This window comes from Stigmatopora argus, chromosome 21, assembly GCF_051989625.1.
Source record: "Stigmatopora argus isolate UIUO_Sarg chromosome 21, RoL_Sarg_1.0, whole genome shotgun sequence".
NCBI lineage: Eukaryota > Metazoa > Chordata > Actinopteri > Syngnathiformes > Syngnathidae > Stigmatopora > Stigmatopora argus.
The window spans coordinates 11,459,425-11,486,472 of record NC_135407.1 but is presented as its reverse complement, the minus strand read 5'-3'; the positions used below and the strand labels follow the sequence as shown (position 1 = coordinate 11,486,472).

The 27,048-nt window shown below is 42.7% G+C and overlaps 1 protein-coding gene across 1 annotated transcript; it reads left to right on the top strand.

The window, feature by feature from the left end:
* The first annotated feature begins 625 nt into the window (after positions 1-625).
* On the top strand, positions 626-26,692 carry sh3bp5lb (SH3-binding domain protein 5-like, b). The gene is made up of 6 exons (XM_077590921.1): positions 626-893; positions 2,771-2,833; positions 2,964-3,092; positions 5,411-5,572; positions 15,650-15,823; positions 24,616-26,692. The coding sequence occupies exons 1-6, from the start codon at positions 834-836 to the stop codon at positions 25,192-25,194; spliced, it is 1,167 nt and encodes a 388-aa protein (XP_077447047.1). The 5' UTR covers positions 626-833; the 3' UTR covers positions 25,195-26,692.
* Positions 26,693-27,048: the final 356 nt, after the last annotated feature.

Here is a 27,048-nt window from a genome sequence, read left to right as displayed (position 1 = left end):
TTCATCGAACACCTTTTAGTTTTTCAAAGACATACTCCATTTATTAAATACAAGCAGGGGGCCCTGGTTTCGCCGGTACCACCTGCTCGTTTAGAACTAAAAGACAGTTGTTACGCTATTAGACAATTCTCACACAGACACACAGACAGACACACGCACACAAACTAACACACGCTCACACTCATAAATCACGCTTTATAAGGATTATATATAAGGATATATATTATAATTTATTACTGTTTTAGGAACTATTTTGTTGAATAGCTCCCAGACCATTTGACCCATTGAGCCCAAATCAACACAATTGATGGATTACCTCCTGTTTATTGTCATGAATTACGCTGTGCTGGAACTGCATGGTGACGTCATCGATAGGATTTCCTTCAATGGACAGAACAAAATCAATGGCGTAATTAAATTTTATTTATTTACAGAGTTACGTATATTTGTCAATATGGCATCTTTACATTTAATTAAATTGCAATTAGAATGAGAGGGAGTAGAAATCCACTGCCCGAAGCACTTGACTGAGAGTCAGCGGTGACGTCATCCTCTTCTTCTTTTTCTCCGTTCATGCGCGCATCCTCCCTCTTTGCCGTAAAACCTGAAAAAAGAGGACAACGGAAATTGAAGCACGACTGCCCTGACTACGGAAACAGACACAGCAGCTCACTTGACCGCAGAGAGCGGTGACACCGGGGGAAGAAGCGAACGGTGTAGGCGGGAGGACGGTGGTATTAAGGCGAAGAAGTAGAGAAGAAGCAGCCAAATGTACGGATAAGGAACCAGAGCTCGAGCCCAAGCCCAAGTGTGGCGGAAAAGCGGAGTCTCAGATGATGAAGGGAGAAGAGGATGTTGGCAAGTATGAGGAAGAACTGGATCCAAGAATTCAGGTAGGATTTACGCTAGAATTAAAGCCCGTTTGCTCACCTAATTTGTTAAACAATAACCTGTTAGCGTTGTGTCTTGACTTCGTACCCACAACGCCATGTGCTCGTTTTCCTTCTTACTTCAGGTTAGTAAACTGTACCCACAGTTTACTAACCTGTACCCATAGTGTAGTACAAGGTGGCAACAACATGGAATGAATGCGGCTCTTTTCTTCTTATCATATTTTGTATATATTGGGGCTCTTTGCCTTGTTTCATGATTCTCATATTTTATTCTCTTTTAAAACACACTCAAATTCATTAGGGCCCATTAAAAACAAATAATAAATTCTCATCTCATCTCATTTTCTGAACCGCTTTATCCTCACTAGGGTCACGGGAGGTGCTGGAGCCCTTCCCAGGGGACTTTGGGCCAGAGGCAGCGGACACCCTGAATTGAGACAAGGAGACAAACAACCATTCACGCTCACACTCATACCTAGGGGCAATTTAGAGTGTCCAATCAGACTACCATGCATGTTTTTGGAATGTGGGAGGAAACTGGAATACCTGGAGAAAACCCAAGCAGGCCCGAGCAGAAACTGGAAACTCTGCACAGGTGGACCGACAAGGATTTGACAGGTCCCCCACTGTGAGGCCGACGTGCTAACCACTCACCCGCCGGGCCACCTAAATAATGAATTACAAACATTAGTGCTTGTTTAGAACCAAAAGACAGTTGTTGCGCTATAAAAAATATCTTTTCAAAAATGCGTTAGGTGAGAAAGGAAAATTTCAGTTACACGCATAGCACAGCAAACGTGTATTTAATTATGTACAGGTATGAAGTTCAGCATTTCAAATCAATCAAGCAAAATGTACAGATATGATATGAGAAGCAATTCAGCAGTTCAATTCAATCAAGCCAAAGCATCAAAATAATTCAAATTTGGTATGGGACTTGAGGTGGGAAACAGCGCCATCGTGCGTCCAAGAATGATTACTACCTGCCTACACTACTTTGGGTTTTTACTGGCATCAGCAGACATAGAAACTGCTGAGTTTTGTCATTGGCTTGGGAAAAAAAGGGGAGATCGCGTAAAGTTGGCTCCTTGAAAAGTACTAGATCTTTGCGCAAAAAAGTTTGAGCCCCAATGATTTTGAGGACTATGTCAAATAGGAGGGCGGCCCGGTGGCGCGAGTGGTTAGCGCATCGGCCTCACAGCTATAGGGTCCTGGGTTCAAATCCAAGTCACGTCCACGTTTGTGGAGTTTGCATGGGCTTGCGTGCGTTTCCTCCGGGTACTCCGGTTTCCTCCCACATTCCAAAAACATGCATGGTAGGCTGATTGAACACTCTAAATTGCCCCCTAGGTATGGGTGTCAGTGTGTATGGTTGCCCGTCTCCTTGTGCTCTGCGATCGGCTGGCCACCGATTCTGGGTGTCCCCTGCCTTTAGCCTGGAGTCAGCTGGGATAGGCTCCAGCACCCCCTGCGACCCTAGAGGATAAAGCAGTTCAGAAAATGAGATGAGATGAGATGTCGAAATGGAATTGTCTTTCAAGGGCACCCTGAAAAGTGAAAGAAAACATGAAGCAGGTTTTAAGGATGTCAAAAATCAAGGGTTTGTGTCGTTTCGTAGCTTGACGGTCTGTGTCTGCTCCAGCGACGTGACCTCACATAAGTGGTAGAAAATGAGCGATGAGCTCTGCAAAGCAAATAAAGGATGCCCTTTTTTATTTTTTGCAAAAGATGTTTGTGAATGACCATCAATCCTGCTAAAGGAAGCCTAGTTAACAGGTCAAGGCAACGCTGCGCTCACATTACGTGACTATACTACATTAACTGTAAAATTCTACAATAAGAGTGTATTTTTATATTTATTGCTTCCTGTTTCCCAGGCAGAATTAGAGCACCTCAACCAGGCCAGTGATGAGATCAACAAGCTGGAGCTTCATCTAGATGTAAGAAGGTTTTTTTATTGACACTATGAATTCATTGATTAGCTGTACTGTTAAGCTGACAATATATTCAAGTTTTCACTGACTTTTTAATGCAATTTTATATGAGGTTTCTAATGTATTTTCGCTTCAGGATGTGAGATCTGGCTACAGAAAGATCCTCACAGATTCTGCCAGGAAGCTGAATGCTCAGGGATCGCAACTTGGTGCATGCATTGAGAAAGCAAGACCTTACTATGAAGCTCGAAGACTGGCTAAAGAGGTGTGTCCTCTTTTGTAGTGGCTCCAAGGAACGTATTGTCAGTGAAAAGTTGTGAATAATTGGTCTGAGGATTTGTGAGAACAATTGACTCTCAAATGATTGCAGTTCGTAATGAAACAAATCTGTCAATGAAAGTGAGCAGAATAGCTTGAAAATGAAATTTTATCATAATTTGTCATAATTTTTAGATTCCTTCGTCCTCAGAAACACACTGTATTCTCCTTTAGAATTATTTTGAATATTCTGGCTCTGATGCATCAAACATGCACACAGAGGAAACATGCTAAGGTATTAGCATCAACGCGCTGGGAATGTTATTGACTGTCGGCTCTGACACGCTTAGCACTGACATGACAACCCGTTACTTATTTCATCTACTTATTATTTTTTATCCATTCAAAATAATCATAGTTGTTACAAATATTTACTTTTACCCCATCCAACACTTTATTCATTTAAGTTTGACTTTTATATTCATCTCATCTCATTTCCTGAATCGCTTTATCCTTATTTGGGTCGTGGTGGTGGTGGTGGTGGGGGGGGGGGGGGGGGGGGGGGGGGGGTCTTGGAGCCTATCCCAGCTGACTCCAGGCCAGAGGCGGGTGACACCCTGAATCGGTGGCCAGCCGATCGCAGGGCACAAGTAGACGGACAACCATGCACACTCACACCCATACCTAGGGGAAATTTAGAGTGTCCAATCAGCCTACCATGCATGTTTTTGGAATGTGGGAAGAAACCAGAGTACCCAGAGGAAACTCACGCTGGCCCGCGGAGAACATGCAAACTCCACACAGGTGGACATGACCGGGATTTGAACCCAGGACTCCCACTGTGAAGCCGACGCGCTAAACACTCAGCTGCCGGGCTGCCAGGACTTTTATATTTTCAATGTTTTATCTTAAACAGTTGATACAGTAATGGTGTGGTTAGCAAATGGACTGTATGTCAAATAGTTTAAAAAAAACAGTATGCGGGTCATTTTCACATAATTCAGCAAATAACGGTAAAGACACTTTCAGAAAATGAATAATTTACAAAATGCAATTCAAGCATTCTGATTATCTCTAATTAGCAACACTAGCACTGCCTGGAAATATCTTAGCTGGAACTTTAATGAAAACATAATTAATTAAAATTTAACCTGGATTTTACTAGTCTGAGCTCCTTGTACTGGTGAATGATACGATATTGGTGCCCCATAAGAGCCACAAGGTCTTTCTCAAGGTCATCACAGAGTTTCGCAATGGTGACAGATTTTTCTTTCTTCTGGATGACAACAACATCAATTGGCCCATTATTTGTCATTCTGGTCTCTACTCCCTTCTCCCATTCGTGGTATAACACTTGCTCCTTTGATTGCCTTATGTCATCAGTTCCATCCCTGTAGATCTTTTTGATGTATTTCTTGCAGACAGCACAGTTTCTAAACATACAACGGTAAAGACAAAATTTATTAACGGTAAAGACACAACATTCCACCTCAGCCTTTGACATTGGTAGATGGTATTTCTTGGCACTCAGTAAATGATAGTGTTCTGCATGCATACACCATGCCCAGTTCATTAAAAAGCAAAGTAATTATGTTCACCAAGTTTTTAGGACATCGGTAAAGACATGGAATTGTTACGACATTTCACAGGTATGGTCCTTACCTTGGTTTTAGTTTCATTCTCATGGCTTCTGCTTAGCTGGCGTTGACAATATGGCTGACAACATCCTGGTACTTCTCCCACACCAGCCACCTGGTGTATTTACTGTGAATTTTTTGGTGTATTTCTCATGTGATAACGGTAAAGACACACTAACTGATATGAAAGGTACATCAGTAAAACTGTTTGCAGTTGCAATTCTTTTGCATTTTTCTCAAAGACAACTTGAGTGAAAATACTATTGAAACAAATCTAAACAACACATTCTAAATAGAGACAAACAAATAAATCATAACCCGACTTTTCATTCCTATAAACTGTGACACTAGATTCTGGACATCTAACGGAGTGGACAAATTCAACATAAACTGGCTCTCAATGTATTTGTGTCTCAAATAGATTTCTCTTAAAATTGGTGCCAAATGTAGTATAATATGTGGCAAACAAAGCAGTAGTAATTAATTTTTATAACTTTGTAACACATAAAGGGAAAGTCCAGGGCCATATCTTTACCGTTATTTGCTGAATTATGTGAAAATGACCCATGCGTACTGGATTGCATTTTTTGTAGTAATTCTTTTATCCACGCCTTTTTTGGCAGACAAACACTGAGCAATAAATATGCTTATGATAAAAAATGACTATACAGGGTGTTTATGATTTCAGGCACAACAGGAGACCCAGAAAGCTGCTCTAAGGTATGAAAGGGCGGTGTCCATGCACACCGCTGCCAGAGAGATGGTGTACGTGGCAGAACAAGGCCTGTCGGCTGACAAGAACACTATGGATCCAACCTGGCAGGAGATGCTCAATCACGCTACTGCTAAGGTACGTCCCAAGGCATTGAGTAAAAATATGTGCAGTATTTCATTCATCTTTCGTACCGCACATCCTCGTAAGGGTAGTAGTGGGGGTTGCCAGAGGCTATCCCAGCTGACTTCAAAAGCCTTTATTGTCATTATACAACAGCTGTGTATAACGAAATTGGTGGTGCTACTCCACAAAGTGTTTCCCAGTAAAAACATAAATAAGTAATTTAAAAAGTCACGTCCGGGCAAGGTAATTCTAAAATATTGCACACTCCGAAGTTATTGCACAGAAGGGATTGTGTGTCGTGCTAGTGCAAGTTCAGAGCCCTGATGGCTTTGGTAAAAGAACTGTCCCTGAGTCCATTTGTCCGTGTTTTGTGAGAATGGCAATGTCATCCAGCGAGGGCAGAGAGCAGCCGATGATCTTTTGGGCGGTGTTGATCATGCTCTACATGGCTTTTCTGTCTGCTGCCGTGCTTCCAGCGTACCACACTGTAATGCAATATTCCAGGATGCTCTCCACAGTGGCTCTATAGAAGGTTACCAGAAGCTTTGTGTCCAAGTTGTTCCTCCTAAGTACCCTCAGGAAATGGAGTCGCTTCTGGGCCTTCTTTACCACTGCCGTGGTGTTGGTAGACCAGCAGAGCTTGTCCGTGACGTGGACCCCCAGGAATTTAAAGGACTGGACCCTGTGTGTGAGTGGGGCCAGATCTGTGATGCGTTTTTGTGGTGTTTAGTGTGAGATTGTTCACCAAACACCACAAAGACAGTTTGTTGACCTCATCTCTGTAGGCAGACTCATCCCCCCTGAGATGACTCCGACCACAGTGGTGTCATCGGCAAATTTGATGATGGAGTTAGAGTGGTGGGTCGGTGTACAGTCGTATGGATTGGATTGGATAACTTTATTCATCCCGTATTCGGGAAATTTCATTGTGACAGTAGCAAGAGGGTGAGAATGCAGATACAGGAAAGGCATAGTTACCATAGTTACAAGTAGACAATACAGTCGCAAAGGCCGCAGAATAACAAAGCAAAAGCACAAACTACAAAGCAAAGCAAAGTACAGTGGTACCTCGTCATACGACCCCTCTTCATACAAAATTCTCGTCTTACGAGGGAAATTTCGATCGAATAATTCGCCCGTGATGCGGTCAAAATTTAGTGATGCGACCAAGCCAGGTGACCATGGCACTGTCTTTTTTTGCATCTCTTTCATGTATAAAATCTTTCTACGAGCACTGGGCGGACTTTGCATTTCCATACCCGTATACCCCCCTGCCCCCCACTTTGGTCCACATTTACATACCAGGTAAACAACAATGGATCGGCAGAGTTTTGCAAAGAAAAGAACTGGAATATACACTCGGTAATCAGACACGGGGAAGCGGCAAGTTCCAAACAACTCTTGATGCGTTCGTTTTGAAGGCTCCGGCGGAACGTCGGGGTGGGGCCAACCCGTTACAAAGGTAAAAAAGATTAAAACTAAATTAGAATTCAGTTTTGTGTGAAGTTACATTAACGTTGAGTGTCTGTATATATTAATCCAAGTTAATTTAAATTTGTTTGTTCGTTTACGAGTGCCATGGATAAAGTCACCCCAACACCTCCCCCCGCCTCCGTGTGTATGTCGTTCCCTTCCCCTCCGCGAAATGCGTCTAATTTTACTTCTATTAAACACATTTTATTACTCTTAAACCACTCGTTATTTATTACTTTGTCAATACATGGCGAATTAGAAGAAATAAAACATGTTTTACACGAGTGCGGCGTTGCCGTGGATAAAGTCCCCCCAACACCTCCCCCGCCTCCGTGTGTATGTCGTTCCCTTCCCCTCCGCGAAATGCATCTAATTTTACTACTATTAAACACATTATATTAATATTAAACCACTCGTTATTTATTACTTTGTTAATATATGGCGAATTAGAATAAATTAAACATTTTTTCCAATCCAATATCCTGTTTTTGGTGTTTTTTCAGCGGGTTGGAACTAATTAATTAGTTTTCCATTCATTTCAATGGGAAACGTCCGCTCGAGTTACGAGAATCTCGTCATACGAGCTCAGTTCCGGAACGGATTAAGCTCGTATCTCGAGGTACCACTGTATATGGGATCATTAAGAATCACCAAATCAAATCATTAAGACAGGAAAGCAGCAAAAACACAAAACGAGCAAGAGCAGACGGAGCTACCGCTACCGGCTGCCACTTGAGCGGCGCCATCCGTGACCGGACGATTTGCCGAAAGATGTTTCGCCGACGAACGTTTGGCCGACGGACGTTTGGCCGACGGACAGTTCGCCGAACAGACGTTTCGCCGAAATGCTCGCCTCGCCCCCGGATCGTGTGTGTACATGTTTTTCAACCTCAGCCCACGGGCCATATACGGCCCGTTACAGATATCATTCATTCAGGAATAACGAGGGCATATACTGCCCCCCGCTGGACATATTTCTAAATACAAGTACGTACTACACTACAATGTGCTGCCAATTTTTTATATATTTTTATTTTATCCTTGCGTTTAAAGTAGTAGCCATTTGGAGATCATGCAGAACAGTACGTGACAGAAGAAATAGAGAAAATAAAGTAGTAGTAACAGTAAGTACTACTGTAATGAAATTGTAAATCCAGAAATCCTACTCCAGAAAATTTACACCAGCATAGAAAATGTTGAGATTAATCTTTGAATTAAGGTTCTCAGCAAATCATTTTGAATATATATTTCCTAAAATAATGGGAAATTATTTAAAATTAAACTAGAAGTAAAAGTGTGTTCCATGGCATTTTCAGGTATTGTTCTCAAAGCCCTCTAGTCTATCCAAGGCACTTAGAATTTCACATAAGTCTTCTAGTGTTGTTTTTTCTGTGTCAGACATCAATCCCCAGCTTTGATAAATTACATTGCGTGTCCAAATGGCTACTACTTTAAACGCAAGGATAAAATAAAAAATATAAAAAATTGGCAGCACATTGTTGTATGTACTTGTATTTAGAAATATGCCCAGCGGGGGGCAGTACATGCCCTTGTTATTCCTAAATGAATGTTATCTGTAACGGGCCGTATATGGCCCGTGGGCCGAGGTTGAAAAACATGGACACACACGATCAGAGAGCGGGGCGAGCGTTTCGGCGAAACGTCCGTTCGGCGAACTGTCCGTCGGCCAAACGTCTTTCGGCGAATCGTCCGAGTACCGGGGCCATCTTGGTTGCGGTAGCAAAAACGGATACAGACTCAAGAAAAAGACATTGTAGAGTTGGATAAAACTGGAACCACGCACAGGATGTCTTCCACAAGATGGGAAACTTCTGCAGACTGTGACCGAGGTAGAGAATATGCAGAGTCACTCTTCCAAGCTTATCCGCACAGTTCCTCAGTAGTCTGGAGCTGAAGAATCAACAGTAGCAGAGTAGAACCCCTCGACTCTGTTTCTGGCCTGGTAAGCACCGACAGCTCTTCCATCTTATCCCATGATAGAATGGTTGGTCTGAAGCGTCGCTTCTTCTCCCGGCACTTTTGTCCAGCTCCGAATTTCCAGCGGCATTGAGGTGTTGCTCCTTCTGCTGCGTATTGTAACAGCTAGTCCCATGTGTATGACAGCGTAGGCATGGCTGAATGTTTCCAAAAAAGAAGTAGCAGAAAGAAGCCAGGCTAACAGAACAAAGAAAGTTGTAAAAGATTAAAGTATAAAGTACAAAGTAAAGTAAAAATGAATGTATTAAAAAATATTAAAATGTAATTAAAAAAAGATAGAGAGGCTGTAAAACACGAAAAACAAATAAGAGTGGGCAGAGCTACTGCCATTGGCTGCCACGTGACGGCGCCATCTTGGAAAATAGTGTGTACAGCGAGTATAGAAGAGGACTCAGTACACAACCTAGAGGGGAGCCAGTGCTCAGTGTAATGGAGGAAGAGAGGTGGGGACCAAGTCTAACAGTTTGTGAATGGTTGATTAAGAAATTCTAAATCCAGCAGAAGATGGAAGAGGATAGTCCAAGGTGGGAGAGTTTGTCAGCCAGAATGTCCAGTATTATAGTGTTGAAGGCTGAGCTATAGTCAATGAAAAGCATCCTCACATAGTTCCCCTGGTGCTCCAGTTGGCTCAGTGCTGTGTGTAGAGCTACGGCGATGGCGTCCTCAGTGGACCTGTTTGCTCTATAAGCAAACTGGTGAGGGTCAACTGAGGGAGGGATTGTGTCCCTGATGTGGCGGGCGACCAACTTTTCAAAGCACTTCATGAGAACAGGCGTAAGTGCAACAGACCTGTAATCATTCAGGCTGTCAATGGTTGGCTTTTTAGGGACAGGGATAATGGTGGCAGATTTCAGGCAGGAGGGGATGATGGATTGTTGCAGTGAACAATTGAAAATCTTTGTGAAAACCCCAGTCAGCTGGTCAGCACAGGCTTGAGCACCTTTCCAGGTATTCTGTCAGGGTCAGCAGCCTTCCTGGTGTTGACAGTCCGCAGTACCTGTCTCACTTCATGTTCCTGAAGCTTCAGTGTACTGCTGCAAGGTGGTTGATGTGTTGAGACTGAATCTGATTTGTCAGTCTCAAAGCGGGCAAAGAAACGGTTCAGTTCCTCTGCATCTGTGTTAACAGACACCTTTTTATTGTCATTGTAATTGGTAATGTGTCGTATTCCCTGCCACATCTTTTTTGGGCTATTTTCTGTGAAGTGCTCCTCAATTTTCCCTGTATATGCTGCCTTGGCCTTTTTAATGCCTCTCTTCAGGTCTGCTCTGGCAGCGCTGTATTGTAACTTGTCCCCTGACCTGAAGGCGGTTTTACGGTGTTTAATGAGTGCCTGTGTCTCACTGGTCATCCAGGGTTTTTGGTTAGGAAAAACCCGGATACGTTTATAAACAGTGACCGATGGTCGGATCCAGCAAGGTGAGGGAGGGGTGTGGCTCTATAAGCATTTTTAATGTTAGAATAAACATGGTCTAGAGCAGGGGTCTCGAACTCAATTTACCTGGGGGCCGCTAGAGGCCGAGTCTGGGTGAGACTGGGCCGCATCAGGATTTCCACAAGAAAAGCACTGATAAAACTTTCCAACGTTATCAAATATCTTTATTTTTTAACAAAAAATAATGAATTAAATAAATTAACTTAAAGATGAATAAAAAATAATTCAATCAGTAATATAAAACCAAATAATACTAATGAGCATACAGTAGATATATACTGGCTGGCTAAGTAGAGAAAATGAATTATTTTTATTCCGTTTCAAATGTCTGTATTTACAGCTCTTTAACCTTTAACTTTCTGAACTTCAATGGAACATTGAACATGAAATATTCTGAACACGGCTTCTTTTGCCTACTCCTTGCTGCTAGAGACCTGGCAGCGCTTCTTCTCACATAGTCACATTTGGCTTGAGGGAGGAAGCAGTGGAGACCCTCAGTAGAGCTTGAAGATGCTCATCAGTAAGTCTGGACCTGTACTTGGACTTATTGAAGTTCAAGGTGGAGAAGAGCTTCTCACACAAGTATGTGCTCCCAAAAAGGCACATGGTCCGCTTGAACCTTCGGGAAAGTTCAGGGAAGCTGGGGGTCAACTCTCTCAAAAATTGCCCAAGCTTGTCTGCTTCTCCACTCACCTCCCTGAACTTGGCTTTGAGTGCAGAGTTGCACTGCAGGTCAATGAGCTCCATTTGAAGCTCAGGAGGGGCATCTTGCACATCAAAGGAGAAGGGGTCCGCAAAAATTTGAAATGTGGCTTTGTGTTTCAAATTGTATTCCTTGTGCACCGCAACTTTTTCAGTGTAAATGAGACACGTCGGGGTGCCCCTGTGTTCAACAAAGAAATATTGCACTCCCCACTTTTCTTGAAACTGTCTCTGCTCGTCACCGACCTTTCTCTTCACGGCAGGCTTTGAAAGAGACATCTCTGGGGCTCTGTAATATGTTTTTCCACTTGGAATGAGTCTCGGGTTGATCTTTCACATTCAGTCGCGCGGGTTTGTGGCACATGTGCACTTTCGCTCTCCGTTTCAATCGCGGAGATGGCTACAGACACTGACACAGGCTGGATCACGGATCATAGCGCCTCATTCAGTTCTATGCTGAGAGCAGCGGAGGAGTGTGCGCGCCGAGCGGAGTGATCGGCCTCACGGCTTCTCCTCCGCCCAGCTGATTGGAGGAATGAATGAGTGAGTGAGCGAGGCACTGGACAGCCCGGCCGATGTCCCGCCCTCCAGAGCCGTATACCTCACCGTGATTGGTTCATTCAGCTCCGAACCAAAGTTCCCTCTAATTTTTTGTTGGTCTGAGCAGAAAGACAACCTCCCTGAGCGCACTGAGTACCAGTGTGAGCGACATCATCGGTACTCGGATGATTCGCTTAAAGACGTTTCGCCGACGGACGTTTGACAGACGGGCAGGTCGCCGAATGGACGTTCCACCGAACGTTCATTCGGCCGAACGGAGGTTTCGCCGAAACGGGATTCGAACGCTCGCCCCGCCGGATCGTGTGTGTACAAGTTTTTCAACCTCGGCCCGCGGGCCATATACGGCCCGTTAGGATTTTTAATCCGGCCCGCCGCCGGTGTTTTCCAAATTATAGTAAAAATCAATGTTCGTCTACCATCAATGGCAGTCCGGGAATAAGCACTCTTGGGCAGGCAGATGTAGCAGAACCGAGCCGTAAAATGACAGCAATCGGGTCAAATCCATCCTAAAACAGCATTTAATGATTAAATACAAATACTGGATGATATCGCGATGGAGGCAAAAAAACGTCTATAGACGTCCATTCGCCAAACGGCTCAAAATGCTCTCAAATTCGGTCAAATCCAGCTGAAAACAGCGTTTAATGATTAAATACAAATACTAGTATTTGTATTTAATCATTAAACTAACAAATACTAGTACGACCTGTCCGTCTGTCAAACGTCCGTCGGCGAAACGTCTTTAGGCGAATCATCCGGTCACGACATCATCATTGCTCGCTATCGGCACACCAGTATCACACCTGCCACAAGCAGGTGCATGTCAATGTTCCCTCTAATTTTTCATGTAAAACATGCTGTAAAACAAGAAAAACATGAGTGGACAGAGCTACTGCCACTGGCTGCCACTTAAACGGCGCCATCATGGGGAAAGGGGTAAAAAAAAAAAAAAAAAAAAAAAAAAAAAAAAAAAAAAAAAAAAAAAAAAAAAAAAAAAAAAATCGATATTTCATATTAAGACGGGGGCCGCAAATTCTCGTCCCGCGGGCCGCAGTTGGCCCGCGGGCCGCAAGTTTGAGACCCCTGGTCTAGAGTTTTGTCCCCTCTGGTGTGACACTTCACGTACTGGATAAACTTAGGCAGAACAGTCTTTAAACATGCTTGGTTGAAGTCACCGGCGACAATAAGGACTCCATGGGGTGGTCGAGCTGCTGTTTGTTTACAGTCGCTAGTAGGAGGCTAAGTGCCGTGCTAACATTAGCATCCGGTGGAATGTAAACAGCCATTACAATGACTACCGTTAGCTCCCTTGGTGGATAAAAAGGCATGCACAGAACTGCCAAGAGATCTACATCTGGAGAACAGTGAGTGTTAATGATCCTACTTCTAAGATAAGATTGTAAGATAAGATGACAAAGTCGCTTTGCAATTGCTTGTTCATATTGTATCAGTTTTTGTAAGTATAGAAACATCGTTGTCATAGAGACTTGACACTGATTAATCTGACTTTGCCCAAAGTTTGGTCGTTGTCATAGAGACTTGACACTTATTAATCAGACTTTGCCCAAAGTTTGGTCGCTGTCATAGAAACTTTACCGTTTTCCTATATAAAGTCTCACCCACTGTTCATTCGGAGAGCGTTGCAAGGACAACAGGCTGTGCGTTCTCAACTGTTAGAGCTCTCTCCCCATGCGGCAGTCTGGTAATAAACCTATTTCCTTTAAATTGGTCTCACTCTTTCTGTGTCTGCTCCTGGAGCTGTTTTACAGACCCAACAAACTTTGGTGCCAAAATTGATGGTTTGTTGGGTCCGGGACCCAACAAGCCAACAATTGCCGGAGCGGCGACGTAGCACGGCGAAGGGCAAAATAAATACTGTCGACAGCATCCTCCATTCCCCCATTGAAAGGTTCAACCCGACGGCTGTTCCCTCGCCGCTCCGGTGATCTGGTGACGGGTCTACCCTCGGACCAGCGCAGGTTCAGAACGAGAAAATCGTGAGTTCACCCTTTGATTTCTGTCTCCGTGAAGTGTAATAATTTGAATGAGTATTATTACTGAGGTAGTGAATGTTCGAGGTCTAGACCTACGTAGGTAGAACATGAATGTTTGTGGTCTGGACCGACGTAGGTAGAACGTGAATGTTTGAGGTCTGGACCGACGTAGGTAGAACATGAATGTTCGAGGTCTGGACCGACGTAGGTAGAACATGAATGTTCGAGGTCTGGACCGACGTAGGTAGAACAAAAATAGAGTCAGGGACTCCGCTAAGAGTGTTGAGTCAGGGACTCCACTGGTAGTGTTGAGTCAGGGACTCCACTGAGAGTGTTGAGTCAGGGACTCCACTGATAGTGTTGTTGTTGTTGTTAGGTCACCCAGGCGCCTGAGGATTACCCTCAGCAGCGCTAGAGCTCTCACTGGAACGCGGATTATTCCATCCAGGGGGTAGCCGGAGGTGTGGGGCAGTGCGAATATCTCCGGCTAGATGAAAAACGTAGGGCGCCACGTTCCTGGGTGGCAGCTCTGGGTGGTTTTGTTGGATTCGCAGGCCGTGATGGGCGGCCTCTCGGGAGACACCTTGTGAAGGTTCCAACTGTTGTCTCCCACTGATAGTGTTGAGTCAGGGACTCCACTGAGAGTGTTGAGTCAGGGACTCCACTAAGAGAGTTGAGTCAGGGACTCCGCTTGGTGTGCTCATAGATATTGGGTGAATCACGAAGTATTGAGATCAGTTTCGGGAAATTTAGAATAGAATTGTTGTTTAAACTTTTAAGTAAGTGATTAATATGGGTCGGAACGCGACAAAGGGGATGGGTTTATTGCCAGACTGCAGAATGGAAATCGGAGGGTTACCGGATGTGGGGTATGTGCGGATGCGTAGTGTGGGGAGTTGCCTGTGTCTGCCGCGATGGGTGGAGAGGCATGGTTTATGTCCCAGTTTGAAGGATATGGAAGGTTTGATGAACGTAGAAAGGGAATTGTCGAAGAAAAGATTTTAGTAAGTGAATAGAAAATAGTTTTGTTAGCATGAAGAAAAGATTATTGCAAGTGCATAGAAAAGAGAAGTGTAGGAAAGCAGCTGAAGGAGTGACAGAGAGAGATTGTGACAGAGAGACAGAGAGAGTGACAGAGACGGAGAGAGAGAGAAAGAGAGAGAGACAGACAGAGAGAGAGAGTGACAAGTGGAAGACATGAGAGTGGCTTTCGCTTCTAAGTTTCAGCGTGAATTTTCACATTTTTATGATTTTTTTAAAGAAAATAATCTACGATGTAGTGAAGCCGTGTAAATTGAGGCCGTGAAGTGAAGAAAGATCACAGTAGAAGATCTTGCCTTATTCTGTTTTGTTCGAAGTGAGTTTACCATTGCGCACATTACCAACAAGATAAAGCCAACACCTAGCCTTTTCTATCTTTGTTTATATCGTCATTTAAAATGCCTCCTTACAATGGAAGAATCATTACCTGAGCCATGCTGCCGCCCCGTCGCGTAGCGAGGAGGTGGTTGAAAAGCAGACCTACAGCGAGCCGAGGCCAGTGCGGGTGCGCCGCCTCCCCCGTTGTGTAGTGAAGGCACGGCTGAAAAGCGGAGCTACACCGAGCCGAGGCCAGCATTGTGTATTTCTGCATAGGTGCGAAAACATGTAGTATGGTATGTAGCAATATTAGGGGTGATTCTACTTGATGGTTTTTGATTATCAAGGCCATGTCTGGTCTACAATATCCGTAATACTGTACTTACTGTACTTATTGCCCGCCTTTAGCAAATCTAGCAACTTCACTTTTTCGGTCACTGTCATCATGTTTCGTGGTGAAGGATGACAGTATATATGTAATTTGTCAGGACAATCCTAATAGGTTTTTGTCTAAATTGTGCAGTAGTACCATGCGCAATAATGAGTTTTAATCTCTTTTTTCACCAGGTAAACGAGGCTGAGGAGGAGCGCTTTCGCAGTGAACACGAGCACCAGCGAGTGACACAGCTCTGTCAGGATGCTGAGGCTAAAGTCCAAAGCCTCAAAAAGTCATTGAAGAAAGTCATCCTTAAGTCCAAACCATACTTTGAGTTAAAGGCTCAGTTCAACCACATCCTGGAGGTATGCTAACCAATGAATGCCTTCACACAAATATCTAAAATTAACTTCAACTTTTCTTCTTGACAATGCACTGTTTGTATGTTACTGATGCTTGAGTAATGAAGTCAACATAAATTTGCTGGAAAAAGAGGGACTGTTATAGGAAGAACTGGAGCGTTCCGTGCTGATAGCTGCTGAAAATCATTTTTGGTGAAATAAAAAGACTTTCAGTTTCACGTGTTGCCATTGAAACGCTGTATGGGCAAGTACACGGACCAGTGAGTGAGGCTTAATGCATGAGGATTGGCGTAGAAGAAAGTACACGCATTTCAGACTAACTGCATGCTTCCTGGGAAATTGAGTCATTTGGCATCTCCAGCACTGCAAGCCAAAATAATGAAGGTGACATAGAAGCACAACAGAATTTCTTCCATCAAATTTAAATACGGGCGATATGAGTTAGAATTACCAAGAAAACAAGATGCACCAGAGCTCCCAAATAATTGGAGAATCGCTCGAAAAACACTTGAAGATCTGAAAAGAAAACGAAGGGGATATGTTACTCCGTTTAGAAGATTTAATTGTGATTTTAGATATTACTAAGTCTAAGGAGACAGAAAAGACTGAAAACAGCAGACTAGATACTAGGTACCTTATCATGCTTTTATAAGAGAGGACAATGTAACAACAAAGCTCTGAATTGTTTTCGATGCGTCGTCCAATGAGTGCGGCTTTTCATCTCATAATTACTGTCTACATTGGGACGCAATCTTAACCAAAATCTCTTGAACATTTTAGTAAGATTTAGGATGTATCCCCTCGCTCTTGTGGCAGATATCACCAAGGCCTTGCTGCAGATTTCTATTGCAGAGAAAGACCGATGCACTAAGGTTCATGTGGCTTACTGGACTTCCAGATGCTAAAGGAAAGCCAACCAAGCCTATTACGGATGATTTGAGTGGTTTTTGGAGTGTCAAGTTTTTTCCTGCTAGCAGACACAATCAGGAACCATTTGGAAACATACCAAGTAAGTCATCCACAAGTTACCTTGTTGAAAGACTCCCTGTATGTTGGCAATCTTATCACGTGCTCAGACAATGTCGAAGAGGTGTATGTTTTGTCTGAGGCTACCAAGGAGATTACATTTGCTGCCAGCATAACATTTTGTAAGTGAACTACAAATTCCTGCTAACTAATAGCTATGTGGCTAGATGAGAACTTTGACATAACTTTGGAACCAGAGACACACGGCTCTATGCTAAAGGGGCTTGGTTTGGTATGGAAACCAGGCTCTGCCAATTTTGTTTTCAATAGAGGACATCTGATGGACATCTTCAGATCAAATGACTACACAAAGAGAAGTGTCTTGCGTTCCTCAGCAAAGATATGACCCTATAGGGTTTCGGACACCCTTAACTATCAGAGTCAAGTGCTTCTTTCAGGATATATGGCAGAGGGGTGTCAACTGAGACTAGGAGCTGCCTAACGGTGGCAAAATTGGTGTATGGAGTTGACCCATCTGCTTCAGATCATTATTTCCAGATGGCATAGAATTGGAAAGAGATTCAAGACACAAGTTCTTAATGTGTAGGGAGGCTTTGGGATCCTCCCAAAAGAGCTGGACGACGTGGCCGGGGAGACGGGGCTGCTGTTAGGAGTAGCCTGTTATTGGTTTTCCCTTTGCCTTTTCCCTACTCTTGTTTGTCCCTCCTGCCTTGCTGTTATGCTCCCACAGCTGCGCGTGATTCAAAATTAGTCCCTGTTGTGTCTATTTAAACTGATTATAATGTCATTGTTGAATCGTCTGCCTAAATTCCCCACGCCAGCTCACTTTCTGATCGGCGAGCCGCTCTCGTCCTTGCCTCTGAAGACCTTTAAGACGGCAAGCCAAATTGATAGCTCGCAGCAAGGAACTAAACCGGGGGGGGGGGTTATCGTCAGCAAGCCCTCAAAAACTACTGGAATCGCTGGAAGAGAGAGGACCTGGTGGAGCTCTCAGACCCAACAGTGGTTAAGCAGAACTCATTCAGGCTAGGTAGGGGTGCATGAATTATGTGGCCGTTGTGTCTAAAATACCAAAAAAATTGTGTGAACAGCTGTAAAATAAAATTTAAACTGTAAAACTGATTTTTTGTGTTTCCAAGAGGGTAAGGCTTGCTCAGAACAGTTGCTCTGAAGACAGAAAGAATGAGGGCTGAATTTCCAGTCAAAATTGACTTGACACTATTCCTCAAATGTATCTACCGTATTGATCCGAATATAAGACAATGTTTTTTGCAATAAAATAAGACTGAAAAAGTTTTGGTCGTCTTAAAATTGAGGTCCAAACATTGTACCCATTCACAACACTGGATGATGCCAGATACCTTTAAAGTGAATGCTGAACATTGATGGTTAATTGAATGCCTTTTTTTGTCAATAAACAAGTATAATTAAATCTACACCATGAACTACACACGTAAATAATCAATAAATAAGTCATTAATAAATAAGATATCATGAATCGGCAAGCCGATGAAAGATAGATCCACACAACTAAGGAATAAAGGAGTAGATATTTACAAAAACTAGTATTTATTGAACAAAAAGAGCACACACAAACGCGGGTATTAAAAGAAAACAAAGAAACGACTCAGTCGGCGAATCGAACTAAGGATCAAAAAGTATAACAAAACAACACGACCGAGTCGACGAACAAACTAAGGTTTTTAAAGTACAAAATACAAACGTCAACATTCTAAGTGAAGTCTCAGCGAAGTGTTGGGAAAGCAAGGCGGTAAGCAAGGGAAAAGCAGGTGACCCTATGACAATTAGCTGGTTGTGGCTAATGTTTTTAAATACCGGATGCATCAATCTGCTGCAGGTGCGTTGAACCCGTCTCTGCTTAATCAGATGCTGAAAAGAAACACGTCATTGTAGGCAGCAGAACATGACAGTATCCTCCCCTCAAATGAGGCCCCCTGGCGGACCACCTGGTTTTGCAGGATGGAGAGAATGGAAATCCCTCAAACGTGACGGGTCGAGGATCAAGGGGCGGGGAATCCAGGAACGTCCCTCAGGGCCATACTCCTCCCAGTCGACCAGATACTAGACCCGCCTACGGAAGTCGAGAATGGTCAGTGGAGACGAGAAACGGAGAGGCACCGGCGGAGGGTTTAGAGGGCAAGAAGACACCGGCTTGAGCAAGCAGATATGGATCACGGGATGCACCTTCATGGAGCTGGGGAGTTTGAGCCTGATGGCAACTGGGTTCACAATAGTGTCTACCTCAAACGGGCCCACAAACTTCGGGCCCAGCATGCCATATGACCCAGGGAGACGCAAATCCCGTGTAGACAGCCAGAACATCAGGCCAGGTTGATAGGTTGGGGCAGATCTCCTGTGACGGTCAGCAATGCTGCGGTTACGGGCTGCCGTGCGGACCACTGCGGCCATAGTGTCCCTCCAGACTTTGTGGGCCCATCGAAGCCTCCTGGCCCTGTAACATAGGCGTTGACATCCATAGGCGCTCATGAAGGGCGAACTACCAGTAGCCAGCGGGGCAACTCCAGGCGCTGTAACTCCTTCCAACGACTTTTTCACAAGGTCTTTGACTCCCCACCTCAATGCACCCACAATCAGGTTTCCCGTGAGTATCGTCTCCTTAGAGGCCCCATCCTCTGCCAATTTGTGTAACCTTGATAGGGCATTGGGCTTGGCATTCTTCTAGCCCGGGCGGAAGGTGATAGTGAAATTGAAACACGTTAGGCTACTACTTTAAACGCAAGGATAAAATAAAAAAATAAAAAATTGGCAGCACATTGTAGTACGTACTTGTATTTAGAAATATGTCCAGCGTGTATTTAGAAATATGTCCAGCGGGGGGCAGTACATGCCCTTGTTATTCCTAAATGAATGTTATCTGTAACGGGCCGTATATGGCCCGAGGGCCGAGGTTGAAAAACATGTACACACACGATCCAGGGGCGGGGCGAGCGCGCGAATCCCGTTTCGGCGAAACGTCCGTTCGGCCAAACATTCATTCGTCCAAACGGCCGTTCGGCGAAACGTCCGTTCGGCGAAACATCCATTCGGCGACCTGTCAGTCGGCCAGACGTCCGTCGTCGAAACGTCTTTCGGCGAATCATCCGAGTACCTTGTGTTGATTTAATAGCGGTTTTGTCAACCCGCAATGGCTGAAGGAGAAGAAAAAATTGATTTGTTTGCAGATTTACTGTCAAAGCCATTTTCAAGACGGACTTTTCAAGAAAAGCTGTACATCATTAAGAAAGGTCGGACAACTCCGAAGCAAGCAAGCCTGTCACAACCGGGAACGAACATTTTCAGCACTAAATCGAATAAAAACTTATGCCAGAAATACGACAGGACAAGGCTCGACTTCCAGCATTAGCTTCGATCGCGATAGAAAAGAAGGAGGAAAGAAAGGAGAGTGGATTTTGTGTACAGATAAAAATGATTTTTGGTGAGTAAAATATGGCTATACAGACGCTCCCCTACTTACGAACATTCAACTTACGAACAACGGTACATACGAACATGTCTGCAAATTGCGTTTAAGTCCAAAAATGTTCGCAAGTCCAATTTTGTATTTCGCGTCTTTTTCGGAATAGTACTTCTTTCCGCCGCTAATACCGACGCCTGGCGCTGTGAGAGCTCAGCTCACCCAGCATCTACCTTCTTCGTTGCAATGCGGAAGTGCGTGAATGTATCTCCAGTGTGCAAAGAACCTTTTTCATTTGTATCATTAAATATCTCATGCATCCAATATTGAATATGGTTGGTAAAAAGCTAAATGCTTCTATTGAGGGAGTTGCAAGGAAGAGGCAAGCCATTTCATTTGAAACGAGTGGCAATAATAACGAAGCTTGATGCGCGTCAGAAAGTGGTGAGCGTTGCACATTCAGTACCATTTATAAACAGAAAGATCGAGCAGCAGGACCCAAATATTGAACGTTGCACAAAGTTTGCAAATCAATTGAATGATGCCATACAGTGCTACTGCATCATTTATGATGAAAAAAAGAAGAAAACTGTGCAATCGTCATTAGGTCGCTTCTTTTGGCCAGTTTCTAATACATAAATCTATCTCTCTCTCTACAGTACTGTACATATTCTCTCCATTTTATTAAATGTTTTTTTTTTCAGTGCAAACCAATGCGTGTTACTTATACAAGCCTTAAACATACAAATGCACTTATATAAACCTTCAATATACTTATATAGGCCTTAAACATAAATTATAATACAAAATATAGCACTAAATCAACTTACAAACAAATTCAACTTATGAACAATCGCTCGGAACCAATTGCGTTCGTAAGTTGAGGAGTGTCTGTATTCCTAAATAATATTTCAATTGTATGAGGTTATTATTGAGGATTTTTTTATTTGTATCGCAGCTGTAGCTGCAGTAAGAGTTTTATAGCCATAAAATAGTTTTGGGGAGTTGGATTGATTCAGACATAGCACTGAAGGCGTCGGTTTGAAATTCACGGCCCGCCACTGAATTTATGGATACATTTTATTGATTTTCAACAAAATATTGGCTGAATATATTTCATAGTCGACTTCATTTAATTAGTACCATGTGCACTGTAGAACCTAAAAATCATCTTGGATAAACTAAAAAGCATAACAAAAACAGAGACAAAAGACATTTTCTGTAACGTGCAACAAGAAAAAAAACATTGAGATGGTATTTATCTAAAACAAATATGAAACCAAAAGTTTTGTGAAAATAAAATGTCTTTGACTCATTAAAAGAAAATGCAATTTTAACTAGTACGAAGTTAGAAATTACGATGAACATCATTACATAAAATTTAACTCTCAAAAGTCCATAATAATACATAAAAGGTTGCTTTAGATTCTAAAGCAACCTTTTATGTATTATTATGGACTTCTAAAGTTTAGAGGATACCATTTTTAAACATTTGTAATACACTACATAGACACTTCAAAGCAAGAATCAACTCAATAAACCTATAGTACTATATAGGTGTACTCCTACCATTATTCCAAATGCCAAGATTTGCTTATGCTCACAGAAGGCTTTAATTCCTCAATGTGAACTAAATTTAGTCATTTTCCAATTTTGTGATTTGCAAATTAAATTTTGCTGCAGTGTGTTTTACCATAGTTGACATGAATTAGACAACTAAAGTTCACACTATTTGTCCTTTTTTCTGATTTTGGAGAAGTCAATTGTCTTTTAGCTTTGCCGGGCCCACCTGCTTGTTTTACACTAAAGTAGGGTTCGGTGAATGTGAATATGAAATTGGTGGGGTTTGGCGAATGCGCATATGAAACTGGTGGGGTTCGGCAGCGCCAACAAAGTTAAGAGCCACTGCTCTGGAACAACAATGATGGTGGTTTAGTCAGACTTAATAATACTTACCCTATGAAAAAAAAGAAAATGTTAAAGCGATAGACACTACCTATGCAATCGATTCCGAATCGATAGCCACGCTGAAGACGAATCATTCGTCAGAACTTGTAACTCGGATGATTCACAATAAACTCGTGTTACCGAATACCGCACGCACACACAAGTAGCACAGTTTTAGACAGCATTTTTTTTTCGTCTAACAGCCAGGCTTTAAGATGATTGGCAAAGAGGTTCAGACAGGAGTTCACGTATAGTAATTGGTAGTGAGTTCCTGGTATGTGAGGCACAGAGAGACAAAGGTGCTTTGGCTGAATGCACTTTTTTTGAAGGGAACTCCACTGTCACCTCTAGAGCCAGCCCATGTTGATGTGGGATGTGATTTTTTTGTACAAAATCTTGCAGTGGAGGAGGAGCTATGCAATGGAAGATTTTATAAACTTAGATGCCATTGGCATATACAGATGCAGTATTGTTCCAGTTCAGGCGTTTGTGTTTTTTTAATATCTGACAGCGGCGGTGTGTTTTTGGTTTTCTGTCCAATACTTTCAGAGATTGCATATAAACGTTTTTAATTGGTTTTAGTGTTTTCTTGCAGGCCGATGACCCACTTGTTAGGCAGTAAGTCATGTGTGACATGATCATTGTGTCAAAATATAGTTTTGCTGACTCAGGAGTTAGATTAATTAACCTAAAATTGGACAAATTGAATTTGATTCTATTCAGTGTTTTTTTATTTTTTATCTGTCGTTTAAAGACAAGTTCAGTGTTTCCTAGGCATTTAAGTTCTTGAACAATATTGATTGTTTTAACTGGCAAAAACGTTGGGGTCACTGTCAGTTGTCGCTTTTTTTACAAACAGACAGTGTATGTTTAAATTTCGGTGAGATTTTTCAAGCCAGTTATTCACACTCGTCATTGCATCTGTGAGTTCCTGTGCAGCAAAGTCAGCTGGCATAGGCTAAGGCACCCCTCGCAACCCTAGTAATTATAAAGCCGTTCAGAAAATGGATGTATTATTTCACACACCTGCCAGGCCACAAAATCAAGAGAAGCTTGTTCTAAAAAAAAAAAGGTCTAAGAAAGTACATAAATCAGGGTTGGCCAACTCCGGTCCTCGAGAGCCCCTATCCAGTCTGTTTTCGATGTCTCCCTCCACCAGCACACCTGAATCAAATAATCAGGATTGGTACGAAGTTTCCGGACAGGTTGCTGATGAGTTGATCATTTGATTCAGGTGTGGTAGAGGAGGGAGATATGGAAAACAGACTGGATAGGGGCTCTTGAGGACCGGAGTTAGCAACCCCTGACATAAATGATCTGTCAAGCTGTTGTCCTTCAAGTGTCACCTGCCAAATATATGCCGATGATGCCGTTCTACATGTCCACACGAGAGACAAAAAACATGCTGCACAGGAACTCACAGATGCAATAACGAGCGTAAATAACTGGCTTGAAAAATCCCAACTACACTTAAACATATCCAAGACTGTCTGTATGTACTTCTCAAAAAGAGTGACAAATAACAGTGACCCCAACGTTTTTGTCCAACGAAAAACAATCAATTTAGTACAAGAATTTAAATACGTACCTAGGAATCACCCTTGACTCTCAACTTGTCTCTAAACGACAGATAAAAACACTGAATAAAAGTAAATTCAATTTGTCCAATTTTAGGTTCATTACAAACAGTCCAACACGTCAGTCAGCAAAACTATATTTTGACACAATGATCATATCACACATGACTTACTGCCTAACAAACTGCAAAACAACACTAAAACCAATTGAAACCATTTACATATAAGCAAGCTCTGAAAGTATTGGACAGAAAATCAAAAATGCACCACAGCTGGCAGATATTTGAAAAAACAAACGGCTGAACTGGGAGAATACTGTTAAATATGCAGATGTCACCTTAGTTTACAAAATCTTCCAAGACAAAGCTTTTCCTCCTGTGCAAAAAAAATTCCAACAAGGGCTGGCTCGAGAGGTGACTGTAGTTCCCTTCAAAAAGAGTGCATTTAGCCAAAGCACCTTCTCTGTCTGTGTTGTCTGGAACTCAATACCCATTAACATATTAACATATGTGAATTCCCGTCTCTGAACCTCTCGCGACTCATCTTAAAGCCTGGCTGTTAGACGAATGAAATTGCGATCACAACGCTGTCTAAAACTGTGCTACTTGTCTGTGTGTGTGCGTGTGTGTCTAGTATGTGTCATCGTTCATCTTCAACCTAGACAAAGGACTAAAGATGGAAATTAGCCCTCAGCTACAATCTTACATATTTACATATATGTGTTCATTGACGTGAATATGAATATGTTGATTAATATGTGATGTCCCTTATTAAATAAATCAAACTCAAACTCAATAGTTATACTATGCATCTCTTTTATTTCTCTCTCTCTAAATTATGTCTTTCAGGGACACAAGGCCAAAGTAGTACAGCTGGAGGAGAATGTAGCAAAAGTAAAAACACGTTACTCTGTGGCTCTGCGGAACCTGGAACAGATTAGTGAGCAGATCCATGCACAGCGAGGAAGAGGGAGATCAGCTGTATGTGGGGGACATAGCTCTCTAGTTGGTGCTGAGGCTGAGACCAAATTAGCAGTGAAGGTACCGTCATGTAGCTTTCTTGGAAAGGGTAAGGTAGAAGGTGATTGGGTGGACAGTGACAAAACACTGCTTTGGGTGGAGAAGCACCGGGAGAACGGCTGGGGCCAGAGAGAGGAACTGGAACGGGAGCACTCTGGTTCAGACCACATGTCCATCATCAGCCTGGAGACTATTGCATCTGACCTGGAAAAATGTGATTCAGTGGAACACCTACGTGACTTTAGCGATGGCGGAAGTGCGCGGGGTGAGGATTGGGACTGCGATAGTAAGACCCCACTGACCACTAACAGGGCAGAAGTTACTAATGGACCCCAACAGACTGAACCTGGTAGTAAAGAGAAGCAGGAGAGTTTGGTCAAGCAGCACCACAGAAGTTTGAGTCTTTAATAAATTAAATGGATGCAGTTCAAAGCATATGAAATTCATCCTAATTTGGTCAATCGCAGGCACAAGGAGACAAACAACCGTTCACACTCATACCTAGGGGCAGCCCACCATGCATGCCTTTGGAATGGAAACCAGAGTACCTGACGAAAACCCATGCATACCCGGGGAGAAAATGTAAACTCCACACAGGTGGAACGTCCCGCATTTGAACCCAGGTCCTCCACTGTGAGGCTGACGCGCTAACCACTCAGCCGCCGGGCCACCAATAGACCAGACATGATAATTGAAAAAAACACAAAGAAGGTTCACCCTTATTATTACTAGCATACTATGTTTTCACACCCATACAAAAATACAAGTACACAAGTACAATTATCAAGAAGTGTATTTATTAAATGTTACTGTTATAGGCTTATGAAAAGACTCATGTATATGTACTAACTTTAATCTATATATTAAAAAATGTAAATACTCCAAGTACTGTACTCAGTGAAAATAGTTTGTCTCCGCTTGATTTAAATAAAACAAAAAAAGTCATTGGGAGCTTTAGTCTAAGTCGTCTTCCTCAGATTTGAGAGGCATTGGATCTTCGGTGGAATCTTCAGGAGGCGCCGTAGGGGCAGCAGCTTCTGCGAGAGGTTTTCGGTGCACAAGGAACATGGTGATGGGGAGTTGTGAACATTGTTTCTTTTTTGGTACAAATTTGCTTTTGTACAAGGGCATGACACTGCATAGAGATGTGCTCAACTAGATCGAGCCGGAACTTCTCAACCTCATTCACATTCTGAGGCGTGTTTTGGAAGAGTTTTCTTATTGGGCGGCTGTTGCCCATGCTGCCGGTGGTGGTCACATTGAGCACTTGTAAAGCGTTAAATAAAAATGTAAAGGTATGTCCAATATGTATGTACTACACTTTAAAACAATGATTGCGATTTTTGTCTATCACTGGAAAAAAGTAATAAAAATGGACATAAAATGTAACTTACTGTATTTTCTCGCATATAAACCACCTCTGCGTATAAGCCGTACCCATAAAATTGCCTTAAAATCGTTGAATTCGACAACTTCTCTCGTATAAGACTGATTCCCAATTTTCACTTCCATATTCATGGTTTTAATAGGGAGTACAAATGTGTTACTTGGAAGGGAAAATCTTTTTAAAAAATCATCGCACGTGGTATTTCTAAGATACTTTATGAATCCAAAGGAACGTCTGCTGGATTACACATTATTTGGGTCAATATCATAAGGAAGTTAAGATTCCTGTCTTTGTAAATGCAAAATATCAAATTATTCAATTTGAAAAAGAAATGTCTATCTTGACGAGAACTGATGCTTTATAATGAAAGGAATGACATTTTTTTTACCAGAAGTTTAAGATGTTGTGGCGGCCATATTGGTTCTAATGTTGAAATATCTCGGTTGTTTCGATGGTTCATATTACTGCAATAGATATCACTTTCGAACAAGAAATAAAAAGAAAAAAATCACAGCAGAATTTTGTTTCATTTCATAATCACAAATGTACAATCATTTCATTTCCGAAATGGTATTGCCTGCACATAGATAAATTAAAAAAGGAAGTAATGTGAGCAGTACACCCAGGAAGTGTGTCCGTAGCAGTCTGGTGTTCACCAATTCTCTGGGTGCAATAATAGCATGTGATACACATTATGCAGGTATCAAAGCTGATATTTTAATGATCGGCTGCAAGACCTTTGGTCAGCCTTAACAACTATTGGGATGTGCTGACATGGTAAACACTATGAACACATCTATTAAGGCTACTCGCATCTGGACGTTTAACTACGGTAAAATGGCGACACCCTGAGCAAGCAGTGGCAGGCACAAGTG

What these genes read in the sequence shown, in the direction of transcription:
- sh3bp5lb (XM_077590921.1), top strand. Translation starts at nt 834, where the DNA reads ATGATGAAGGGAGAAGAGGATGTTGGCAAGTATGAGGAAGAACTGGAT. An exon ending in AACTGGATCCAAGAATTCAG is followed by an intron (nt 894 to 2,770) that starts GTAGGATTTACG and finishes CCTGTTTCCCAG; the next exon opens with GCAGAATTAGAGCACCTCAA. An exon ending in AGCTGGAGCTTCATCTAGAT is followed by an intron (nt 2,834 to 2,963) that starts GTAAGAAGGTTT and finishes TTTTCGCTTCAG; the next exon opens with GATGTGAGATCTGGCTACAG.